Source organism: Lutjanus erythropterus, chromosome 9 (assembly GCF_056507025.1).
Source record: "Lutjanus erythropterus isolate fLutEry1 chromosome 9, fLutEry1.hap2, whole genome shotgun sequence".
Taxonomy (NCBI): domain Eukaryota; kingdom Metazoa; phylum Chordata; class Actinopteri; order Lutjaniformes; family Lutjanidae; genus Lutjanus; species Lutjanus erythropterus.
In genome coordinates, this window is record NC_139325.1 from 26,999,220 (window position 1) to 27,012,474 (window position 13,255).

Consider the following 13,255-nt stretch of genomic DNA (forward strand, 5'->3'; position numbering starts at 1 on the left):
TATAGTGGCATCACTATTAAACTGAGACTGTTTCATAACCAGTTAAAACTCCTTGTCCTAATATTTTATTGTTTAATTTTACGGGACATGTTTTGTGTCTTCTAACATATTAAGATCAATTGTGGAAATAAATGTCCTCACTTTAACATCTTATCCTCGGGATTCAATGTGTTTTGCAGATCCATAAATAAATCAAAATCAACTATGTGTGAAGGGGAAAACATTCCAACATGTGCGTTTGATCAGTTACCATGATATCATGCTGACAAACCGAGCTTTTTATGTGACTTAAGTAATCTCAACTTTAAGCACTTTATCTTTAGCTGTCGATTTAAGGTAGTTGCATTTCACAATAAATGCATGAATGCAGTAGTTGAAATAAACAACAGAGAGTTTGTTCTGATGCAGCTGTCAACAGTTTGTGGACACACTGTTATTGCTGACAGTCAGCGGTGACACGTATATAAACAAAGTGAAAACATTCATGGCCTTGCATGGTTAAGCAAATTCTACCTTAGTTTTGTAAACCTTCTCATACATCACTGGATGATCTCAGAAATGCATGATGGTAATGACAAGGTTTCTGTGCCTTTGTGCTTGGAAAACTGACATTTAAGAGATAAATGTTTTTTTGTTCAGCAGGGCATTTTTGGTTGCTTTGCTGTTGAGCCACCTTTCGCGATAGTCTCATGCAGCACAGACAGCTTTGTTTGTATATTTATGTGTGTGTGTGAAGGTTTTGTTTTGTAAAAGCCTACTTATTGTTGTTTTGAGTTTTATAATTGAAATAGCTCTCCATTCTTCTAAACCCACATTCTGTACAATGTCTTTTATTTTCTAAATAGATATAATTAGATATAATTATCTTTGCCTCCTTCATTTGATGACAAATAGCCTGTTCTTGGATCCCCCAAATCTCCAGCTTCCAGTATTCACACACCTTCGAGTAGAGAGGAGAATAATCAGTAAAATTATTGTTTGGATGGAAAGAAAAAAAAACTGTGAATATACGGCATGTGGCTCTGAGTGGCATGCGGTTAGAAAACACTTGTCTGGTGTAACAAAAAATGAAGGGATCTCTGACAGAATTATGAGTCTTCAGTCATAAATGCAAGTCTGAATTAACTTAATTAATGGCAGAACCATTTATGATGCTGGCAAGCGCACAACTTTTTCTAACAGGAAGCTCCTTGACAGTATGAATGGCATCTAACACTGGTTCTTGCAGCTGTATGGTCGAGCCCAGCTGTTGGCTGGCAGCTCACACACTGTTTATGATGGGCGGGTTATACTTAGAGAGAAAGAGTGCAAGTCACTTAAATAGACTTTTGATTGAATAAGAAACACCCTTGAAACAGTGCATGTTGGAATAGATTTAACAAGCACATGGTCTTTAATAATAATAATTATTATAATAATAAACATTTCTGTAAAGCTCTTTTTATACATTGTAGTTCACATTTGAATAAAACTCACTCACATTACACAAACAGGACATACATAGTCCTTGGGAATGGGACAAAAGTCTAGAAAGTAATTCAAGGATGGGAATCACCAGAGACCCTGAGCATACAATATTAACATGGTACTTAAAAGAGAAATCTGTAATATATATTATATTTTCTATATTTTCAACAGCTGCAATGATTAGTTGATTAATTTTCAACTATCAAATTAATCATCACCTATTTTGAGAACTGATTAATCATTTTGAGTCATTCTTCTAAACCAAATTCCCTGATTTAAACCTCTCAAATGTTAATATTTGTCAGCTTCTTTAGTTCTCTTTGACAGCGAACTGAATATCTTTTGGTTTTAGACAAAACAAGGCATTTGAGGACATCACCTTGGGCTTTTGGAAACACTGATGGACATTTTTCACCATTTTCCGACATTTTAAAAAAACAACTGATCGACTGGAATGTTTGGAACCACTTCCTTTACAATCTGCTCCGTATTTTCTACGCTGAGCACAGGGCGACCAGGTGTCCCACTTTATGTGAGACACCACAGCATTTTTATCCCTTGTCTCACATCCCACATATTGAGAACATGTCCCACCTTTTGGTTGGTTCTAGTTTTCAAAAGTCAAACCACTGCGGGACAGACACTTTTTATGCAATGGCTGTGAAACTACAACACCACACGCTGTGCAGATTAGGTGAAATATAATGGAAAATACCACAAAAAAAAAAAAAAAAGAAAGAAAAACAACTACAACAAAGACTGGGAAACTGCTTATCTATTGACTTTTGTGCACTACTGAATCAAGCAGAGAACAAAAGATAGAGACATTATTAACTAGGGGAAGAATGGAAGTGTTTCTTTTTTAAAATGAGTATTTTAGAGCACTTCTCAGCATTGGTAATGTGTCCCACATTGTCCTACAAGAACGTACTCTCTGTCCCACATTTGGTCTGTTGGGATCTGGTCAATCCGGCTGTGCAGCAGCTTCAGACGAGTGCACACCTTGCTATAATGCATACTGAATATCTTCCGTTGACTTTTCTCCACAAAGCAGAGTCTGTTATAAAGTGTGTTTCTCATCAACAGCTCGCTGCACCAAGGAGTGTGTCCACGGTCGATGTGTTGCTCCGGACCGCTGCCAGTGTGAGGGAGGCTGGCGTGGCGACGACTGTTCCAGCGGTATGAATCAGCCTTTTTCCCTCCTCGCTCACAGACATTTCCTCACCCTCTCTCTCATTTGCTTTTCCTCCCATTGCTTTCCCTCTTTTCCCCGTCTGTCTTCAGGTGCACACACACACTAACTTCACATTCAAAACAGGAAATGACAACTGGCCGTTCGACAAGTGGCTGATCTTCACATGCACGACTCCATCACACACAGAGAAGGCCTTTCCAATGGAAACAGCAAGGGAGCATTACCGCATGCACAGCAATGAGTCATCACTTGTCAGCCTCAGCACAGAAAGCAGTTTACTAGACCACAAGGACACTGAGCTGCACCTCCACATCTCACTCACAGTTACTATTCATAACTAATAATAATAGTAAAAAATTGCAGCTTTTCTTGAGAAATACAAACCCAATTCTAAAGAAGTTGGGATGTTGTGTAAAACATAAATAAAAAACAAATGCAATGATTTTTGGGAGTACTTTTCGACTTGAATTCAGTAAATTTCAGTACAAATACAGGATATTTAATGTTCAAACTGATAAACTTTATTGTTTTTTTGTAAATATGCACTCATTCTGACTTTGATGCCTGCAACATGTTTCAAAAAAGTTGGGACAGGAGCATGTTTACCACTGTGATACATCACCTTTTCTTTTAACAACACCTGCTTGATATATAACTTAAGTTACTCATCAGTTTGGGGTCTCTGTTGTCGAATTTTTTGTTCCGTAATGCACCACACATTTTCAATGGGAGACAGGTCTGGACTGCAGGCAGGTCAGCAGGGATGTCTCTGATAAAGATGCTGTCTGGATGGCAACATTTCAACATCAAAGGGGCCTTCACAGATGTGACAATTACCCATGATGCCATAGCCACTAACACACCCCCATACTATCACAGATGCTGGCTTTTTGAAGTTTTTGGAATCAGGGTTTGCAGAAAAAGAAATAAATCAAGTGTAATAAAAATGGAAAGTCATACCTCAACAAACATGTAACAAAACAGCATGAGAGCAGTAAGTTGAGTTAAATACTGTTTGATATACTGAAAGTAGCCATAGTCAATAAAAAAGAGTTAAGACAGATATCAAACTTTCTCCCTCGACCCGTTATGACTTCTTTTACAAAACAAAGGTCAGCAGAAATGATTATATAACAGCCGTTGAAGGCACCAGCTCAGAGCAGTGAGTCTAACCCTGTTTGTCTTGTCTGAAATCTCCTTAAATTCGATCGTCCAAACAACGCTGAGTGTGAAACCAGAGCCACATTTCGCAGGACTGCTGTTGCCCTCACTGAAATGAAGTTTTCCACTACCTTCAGCCCGTTTCATCGCAGTCAGCTGGGTCAATAGTACACAGCCCTCCTCCATTTTCCCCCCTCTACTCCTCTGCAGAGAGAAGGAATTAGCTTTAACGGGTAGTGGTTGGTGTCTTGACAGGGGGATGATGGGAAGGGGAAATGGAAAATGTTACCCCACTCTCTTTCTCTTGCATGGCCCAGTTCGTTCCGTCTCTCCTTACACTCCCTCCCCTAACCCTCACTTTCATTTTTTTCTTTGTTTTCACTCGTTCACTCTGCTCCTCTCTCTTCTTCCACTCCTCCTCCTCCTCCTCTCTCCAGCCTTGGCTCCACTGTACCGTCCTATAATGGAGTCTTTTTTGGCAGAATGAGCTGAACACTTCCTGGATGCCTGTGTGTTGAGCTATCTGACTATGGGAAAGAGGAGAGGGGCCTGAGGTTTTCATGCTGAACACTCTTAGGACTGTTTGCCCATGAATATAGAGAGTAGAGGAGCTGTGTGCATGAAATAAGGTGACAAAAAGAGAGGAGGGAAGGGAGAGAACGGAAAAACGGGAATATGGTGTTCATGACTGAGGTAAAAGGCTCATTTGGAGTTAGAAAATGTCATGTCAAAGTATTTCATGCATTATGTAAGCCCTGTGTCAGAGGAGATTTTGACAGAGGGGCCATGAGAGCTTGAATCAAAAATGAGCAGTGAGGGTGGGTCAGATGTCCAGGAGATTATGTGGACTTTGGACACAGGACAAAACCCAAAACACCACTTGGACAATTCTCCGGGGGAAAAGGAAGAATTTTTCCCACCATATCAGTGTACATTCCTCATAGAGAACAGACAAGAGATGCCAACTCTGAAGAGTGTGCCAGTCAGTGGGTTTACATGCATGCAGAATTACAGACACTGGCAGTGGTGGAGGAAGTATGCAGGACCTTTACTGAAGTAAAAATGCTAATACCACACTGTGAAAATACTCCACTACAAGTAAAAGTCCTGCATTGAACATATTATCAGAAAAATCTACCAAAAGTAAAAGTACTGATTGCGCAGGAAAATGACTTCTGGGGTCATTTCTTGTGAGTGAATCTTGCTTGGAATTGCTGCACAATACAGGAGAGCTGTCAAGTTTAGAGTGAAAATCACGTTTTTAAGCTTGTCAACATATCCATGTGGTGTTTTTGCTCATGACATATCAGGAGCAGAATACGCAGTAAACAATATGTCTGAACATTTCTTGGTTTGACATCTCTAAAAAAACGGATTCAGTAAACCTAAGGAACCAATCCACGTAATTTAGGGAATGGCGCTATACGTATCATTAGTGGGGATGCCCAGCCCACAGAAGGGTAAATAGAAAAGGTGGGAGCTGATGGATCTCAGTGCTTTTTGTAAATATATATTCATACATATATGATGGACCAAAAACTTATAGTATTTAGGCTGTCGGGGTCAATTAGACCAAGAACAAAAAAAGATTAGAAAATATAAGGAAATAAGTTAAGTTGTGGTGTGAAGAGACCCACTGGAGGAATAAACATCTTGATTAGGGCTGCAACTAATCATTATTTTCATTTTTGATTGATCTGCCGATTATTTTCTTGATTTATCGATTAGTTGTAATATCAGAAACTGGTTATGTCCTCAAAGGTCTTGTTTTGCCCACAACCCAGAGATATTCAGTTTAATGTTACAGGGGACAGAAGAAGCCAGAAAACATTCACATTAAAGAAGCTGGAATCACAGAATTTGGACATTTTTAAAAACTGGCTAAACCAAGTAATTGATTAATCATTGCAGCTCTAATCTTGATGAGTAACTTGCATGTATATATCTATGACACACAACATTTTGCAACTTTACTGTCACATGTTATCCAGACAGGCTGATAATTTCGCCATGATGTGAAATAGCGACATGTAAAACTGTAGAAAAAAGGGTCGACTCAGTAAATTACAGCTGCTCAGGCTCACTCCCACCTACAGCACTGAGCTAAGGCAGAGTCAGGGACACTGACTCCCTCAGTTGATGCAATATGACGTGATGTTGGAAAAAAAAAAAAAACTTTTTGGGCGTTGCTCAAAAAGACCATTTTTAATTTGAATTTGTGCCTGTTCTATCTGGAGCATCTCTTAAATCCTGTATTATCTTTTCAAGGCAAGGTTAAGTTTAAATTTTTGTAAAAAATAAATAAATAAATAAATAAAAATAAAAACTGGAAATTTCACTTTAAAATGCCAAACTGATTTAACTTGGGCAGAATATTATGTGCTCATGTAGGACCTCAGAAGCTGATTGAGACCACTGGTTTTCAGTGTCTTATGTCACATGTTTTTTTGTGTTGTAAATTTGTTACATAAAATATTTTGTTTTTTCCGATTTGGTCTGCACTTCTAACTGAATTTTTTGTGTCCCTGTGATAAATAATCAAACATGCTGTAGGTCACTGAAGTATCATGCACAGATGAAAACGCTTAGAGGGGAAAACTGGCCTCAAATGCTACTTTGATGTCGAAAGCCAAACGTTTGAGTTTGACCAGTACTTGCTGAAGTACTCGATTGAAACAAAGTTAGGCAGGTATCTGAACTCTGCAACACTATCAGAGAAAGTCCTGCACTTGTACTTGAGGATGTGTGTTTACATGCAGATAAACAAACAGATGGGGAGAGCTTTGATATTCGTCAGTGGACGGCTTTAACTCTGATGGCTGGTTGCTCAAAAATCACACGTCCAATCTGGTAAATTTCACCCGTTCGCTCGTCTACTGTCTGGATGTATCAGCCCTGCAGACCCTTCAGTAAATCTCCCCTGCTGTCCTGCAGAATGTCTGTGTAAACATAATCGCTGCTCCAGCTGAGTTTCTCATTACTCACTGTGACACACTCCGGCAGAACCCTCCTCTGATGCCCACACAGAGAACAAGGGAAGTTAGGATTCGTTTAAACAAAAGAGGCAGGGGTCCTGCTCCACGTTAGAGCAATAAACACTCCAGTCCATGGTGGTGCGCTCAGCTCCGGGCCAAATTTGGCTCTCCTCTACCCTCTGTGTAATTATTCAAATCAGTCAAAGCAGTCCTTGTACTTTTCAAAGCTGTGGCATATGTTCAGCAGAGGCAAAGGTAGACGGAGAAACTGGAAACATGAACATATATGACTGGGGTTGGGCATCGAGAGCTGGCTGCAAAATTACAATTACAATTTCAATTGTGCTCATTGGCTCCTACACATATTTTGCTTACGTTGCTTTTAAATTAAACTGGGCACTGCAAACACCTCATCATCGTGTATCAACCTGGCTGTCTGTGCACCTCTTGACATCTTCCTATCTCCTAATGCATTTGTTTTATTAAAGGGTCAGTTCATCCCAAAATCAAAAGTACATGTTTTTTTTCTCTGTTCTGTAGGGCTATTTATTCATCTAGATTGTTTTGGTGTGGGTTGCAGAGTTTTGGAGATATCAGCTGTAGAGATGTCTGCTGTCTCTCCAATATAATGAGACTAAATGGCACTCGGCTCACGGAGCTCAAACCACCAAAAAATTCTTTTAAAAATGTCAATAGCAATGTCTCATGATGCGGTTTCACAAGATAATCCACATACCTTGTTGTGAGCGCTGTTTTCTATGTAGTAGATTTTAGTTCCAGTAGATTCTACTGCAGAGAGAAAGCAGTTAGTTAACATTAGATTTGCTCAGTGTTTTCACTGCTAACATTTTTTGATAGTTATTACTGTTTCACACGACTCTGCCATGAAGAGCACCAGAAATAACATTGTATGAGCAGGGACTTTTTTATTTCTCCTCTGTGACAGCTAACTAACAGCTAACATTGGCAACTAATTATTAATTAGATAATTAGTAGATTAATTTATTACATAAGGATTAATCAGCCAATTAAAAAAAATACATTCGAAAAATTCAAAACCAGTGTATCATAAAATCATGTTTATTATTATTATTGTTCAAAACAACCCACAGACTTTGTTGTGAGCAATTTTATGTAGGAACTTCTTTCTTTCTAGTAGAAAAGGAAGTAGGTCTGGTAAATTCTAATGCAGAGAGAAAGTAGTTCCTAAAGAAGCTGCTCACAACAAGGTCTGTGGATTATTTTGAGTAACCCAGTTATGATATCCAGAAAGAGATGCTGTTTTTGAATTTTTAAAATGTATTATTTGGGGTTTTGAGCACCGCAAGCTGACTGTCATTTAGTTCCATTATATTGGAGGCAGACATCTCTACGACTGATAACTCTGCAACTCACACAAAAACTATCCAGATGGATAAATAGCACTACAGTCCGGTGGGAAAATATGTATTTTTGCTTAAAGGAAATTATTTTAAAAAAGCAGCAAACCTTTACATTTGTGCAGTTGGAACCATAAAATGTTTTTGCACAAAAAATTACAATTATCAAAATGGCTGCCAAAAAAGTTTGTGGCCTATTTTGACGTGGCCTCTAAAAGAATCAAGAATTGTCAAGAACTGGATTCGATTAGCAGAATTGGAATTGAAATAATCAGAATCGTTAGAATCCAAATGAAACCCAGCCCTACTTATGACGTGTAGCTCTGGCCTCGGCGCACAGTTAATTCTGTGCATGAATATCTGCAGCTCAGATCCAGAAAGATGATTCACAGAGGTCAGCATGAAATTGTTGGAATTGTTTATAGCTTGAGAGAAGATAACTGAAGCCCATCCATGTGCTACGTCAGCGCTATTGGATGTCACATTTTCTTGATGGTGTCCAAGACGGAGAGTCAAAGTTATTGATGAGAAATTTGAAGAATGCACCCTTGACCAATCTGGGTTCTCATAACATGACCCAGTGGACTGAGATCTCTTCATCATGAACTGAAATCCAAACCTTGTGCGAATCTCCACTGCACGCTAACACCCCCCCGCCCTCAGAGGCGATCCTCACGCTTCTGTAAAATTAACCATTTAAAACTCCTCCGTCCTGTGAGCTCCATGCAAATCTCTCCGCCAGTTCCAAATTATTTGTTGGTAATATAACACTCCGGGGCTAAAGAGGAGGATTTGGATGTGGAAGCATGAGGGAGATCCACAGACTTTATGTCATCCATAAACACTTTTCTTCCTCTCTTGTTTCTGTTCTGTTATTCCTCTCTGTGCTGCTGAATGCATTGAATTTAATCAGATTTGTTTCTGTTTATTTGTATTTCATGACATCATATATTACTGTAAGTGGACACCACACTGTATGGGAGGAAAATCGCAAGAGCAAAAACAAAACTGACACAAAATGAGTATGCTTGCACCGTATGCAATAATCATGTATAATCTTATTTTGCTGCAGTGTTTTTATTTCATTTCAAGCACTGCAGAGTAGGTTTGACTCAGTGTTTAGAGTAGCGGGTGAATTACTGGAAGCTAACTGGTTTGAATTGTTGGAAAATGTGGGCAATGAAAGCGAGAACCTCCCCGGACTGAATGTGTAGCTGTTTTACTGCCATACAAGTCCTGGAAAAAAAAAGCTCTGGATAAATAAGTTTTAAAGTGAGGAGAGATCCAATATAAATTCAGCTGGTGGTCATTTTAATCTTTTAAATATTATATTCTTTATATTTCTATTCATTTATATTGGCATGATGTCTTTTTATTCTCCCATTTTTTGTTTCTGAATATTTAGAAATGAAAGAATAATTTTCTTGTTCTTATTTTTCTTCTCTCTTTTATCGTTCTATCTTATTTCTGCTATGTTTTTGTGTGTTTTGCTTTATGTTATATTATGTTACTTTATCTCAATTTTAGCATAAAACTCACTGTTTAGGCTTTATGTTGTTTTAGATTTTCAGCTCTTGCTTTGTTGGTCAAAGTACTTTGTAAACTCTGTTTTTAAAGGTGCTATATAAATTGAGTTATTATTATTGTTATTCTTATCGATTTTCTTTGGATCATTTTTTCCAGATAGTCTCAATGAGATCAATCTGTTTTTTGTGGGTCATGTAGAACCAAGCCTGTTACTCCAAAAACAAAAAGCCAACTGCTCTGAAAATAGTGACTGGAGTTCAGTGAGTGCCTGCCAAACTCCATTAACATATTGCTCAGTTTAACCGTTATAAAATATTACTCCTTCTAAGAGGTTATTAATTATTTCTTATGAATCATAAACAGACACTCATTTGGTGAAACATTAGGCATTAATCTTATTTCTGAAAAACATAAAATGAGCAAACAAAACAGTTGGCCGCAGCATTGTTGTCAGAGGCCAGTATTTCAGCTTAGCATGTTTCCTTAATCTCTGATGATATATGATCATTTTATGTTTTAGTAAATTTATTACATATATCTCTTGTAAATTTATAAAATTTTGGGATTAAGATTAAACTAAAATACAAAACAAATAACATAAACCAAAAGTGTAAAGTTTTGAAGACAGTTTTATAGAAACAAACCAGAAGAATAAGAGGTTGTATTTTAGTATCTTTTCTACAAAGTGTATTTTGGATATGCATTCTTCATGATCAATAAATATCAGTTTGTCCTGTAACCTTTCAGCCTGTGATGACAAACACTGGGGCCCAGGCTGCAGTCAGCAGTGCAAGTGTGAGAATGGAGCTCTCTGCGATCCCACCAAGGGGGCATGTCAGTGTCGTCCGGGGTTCATAGGACGCTACTGCGAGGACTCCTGTCCGGCAGGCACCTTCGGGAAGGGCTGTCTGCAGAGGTGCAAGTGTGGGACTGGAGGGTCCTGCGACAAAGCAACCGGAGAGTGCATATGCCGGGACAAATTCACTGGGACTTTGTAAGTACACGTAGATATTAAACAGGAGCCCTGCATATGGAGATTCATTGAAAAACAATTTTTTTGTCTATTTCCAGAATAATTATAGCATTTTAGAATGGTTTGCCATTTAATTTTTTTCTGAAATTCAGTTTACATGCAGATTATTTGCAGTTAAAGTCAGAATCCCTTCTTCATTCTCTCAAGGAGCAATCTGAGGAACGTGGGTTTACAAAGCACATGGGAGAAGCCAACCTTCAGTGCTTTCTGTCAGAAATCTTTCTGCCTAAAAGCCTTTCTAACACATGGATAATGGTCTATTTTAACCTAATCCATTATATTTTTCTTAACCTGACTTCCTAAAGATTAAAACCTTCTGGGATTTCTGACAGATAGAGTTTCATCCAGGCTTTCTGGCAGAAAACAATCAGCATGCTCAAAATGACGATGTAACATGCAGCTGTCTAGCAGGTATAATGTTTACCACCTAAAGTTTACCATGCTAGCATGCTTACATCTGCTAATAATCTCTAAACACAAGGCAAGACTGAGGCTGATTTCAATGCCATTGGTTTTTCCAGTTATTTGGTCATTAATCCAAGTATTGGACAAATTAAAATGTTTACTTGTTGATGGCAATAAAGCACATGGAAGAAGTTAGCCTTGGAGGCTTTCTGCCAGAAAGGTTTTTTAACAGGTGGTCAACGCTGTGAAAGGGTCCATGTTAACCCAAATCACAAATCTTTTCCGAAACCTAATCAAGCCGTTTTGGTGACTAAACACCAATGGAAAACTGAAAATAATAGTAATAACAAATAGCTGAGCCCATGGGAGAAGTCAGTCTTCGGGACTTTTTGCCAGAAAGGCTTTCTAAAAGGTGGTTAATGTTGTGAGAGGCTCTATTTTAACCCAAACCAAGATCTTTTCCTTTTTTAAACAATTATTTTTTGGGCATTTTGTCAATTTAATGGGTAGTATAGATGAAGATATAACAAGAAAGAGGGGGAGATGGCATGCAGCAAAGGGCATGGGGCACATGCTCTACCAACTGAGCTACCAGGACACCCCTAATGACCTTTTCCAAAAGCAAAGCAAACATTTGTGTTACCTAAACCTAACCAAACTGCGACTGAAAGCGGAAAATAATAGTAATGGTAGACGTAGAGAAGTATTTTCTATCCTATTCTATTATAAAAACAAAAAATGAAAATAATAAGTTGAAAAAATAATTGTCAAAGTCAAAACTGACGTTTGGGTGTTCTTGTTTCCCATCAGAACCTGCTCCTTACATGGTCTTTGTTGCTTTTTATCATCTAACTTCATAAAGCCTTTCTGACAGAAATCCTCTCTGGCAGAGGGGCTTACAGTCAAAACCCTGAAGGGAAGCTTCTCTCAATACTGTGCTAGATGAAAAGTCAGAGGATCACCATATTGAGCACAATTCATCCTGACAGGAACATGACTGTCTGCACAAAATGTCGTGGCAAAACATTCGATACTTGAGATATTTCTTGGTGGTACAAGTGAAAAAGTGAGTAGAATTAGTTCTGCACAAAATTTCACAGTAACACATCCAGTCTAAGTTGTTTAGATATCTAAGTCTGAGCCAAACTGGTGAACCAAATGACAGACGTCGCCATCTGTAGATTCATGCCGCTATAGCAAATTGACACTATATGAGCCCTGAGTATGTACAGCTAATTATTTAATGTAAGAGACACTTGATACCTCACTTCATTACACATCACTTCATTACACTTTACTTCATTATCTGTATGTTTCTCAGGGGATCTGTCAGTCAGTTATTTGTTTCCACAACTTAATTTTGAGATGGAAAAAAGACCCTGCTGTACTATACTATAATCCATGAGTCATGTGTTACGCCCTGTTTTTAGATGCCCCTGTGGATGAGTAAGCAATGAAATTCCTCCCCACTAGATATTAGTGGAAACTCTTGTACTGCCAATGTGAAAGCACAACACACCACTTTGAGTTAAATAAAAAAAGGGGGCTTGGCAATGCTGATTATGGGCTAAAGCTCCTTGATGAATTGCGTATATTTGAAGCCTGTCCATGTTATTGCACCTCGTGGGTGTATTAGAAAATATAATATCCCAGCGTTGAATTGTACACCGGATAGTTTTGAGCCAAGTAATCTGATTGGTTAAAGACACGTTCCAGCTGTGCTGATGATTCCCACAACGCTGTTGTAATGCCAAGACTTATAGTAATCAGGGAGCTACTGTTGTTTCTTTTTTGTTTTTTTTGCTCTCTCCTTTTTTTCTTCTTATTCTACTACTTTTTTCAGAGCAGTTAAGACGAATATACAAGGGACGTATGAACAGTTAAATGTTGTTTATGATATTATTGTGTCTGGATACAACTGCTCTACAGTTACAACAGATTTTTAAGATATGAAAGTGGTGACATCAACATTTCAACATTTGTGTTCAGTGGTGGAAGAAGTACTCAGATCTTTTACTTAAGTAAAAGAAGCAATACAACGGTGTAGAAATACTCAAGTAAAATTTTTAATGCAGGACTTTTACCTAAGTACAAGTATCAGAATCAGACGTTA

At 38.3% G+C, this 13,255-nt stretch overlaps 1 protein-coding gene across 1 annotated transcript in view; it reads left to right on the forward strand.

The window, feature by feature from the left end:
- pear1 (platelet endothelial aggregation receptor 1) overlaps positions 1-13,255 on the forward strand; it is an 80,549-nt gene that overhangs the window by 45,924 nt on the left and 21,370 nt on the right. Inside the window, exons 5-6 of the mRNA XM_084726941.1 lie at positions 2,554-2,646; positions 10,452-10,698. Coding sequence (XP_084583067.1) covers positions 2,554-2,646; positions 10,452-10,698 — 340 coding nt within the window. The remainder of the gene's footprint in view (positions 1-2,553; positions 2,647-10,451; positions 10,699-13,255) is intronic.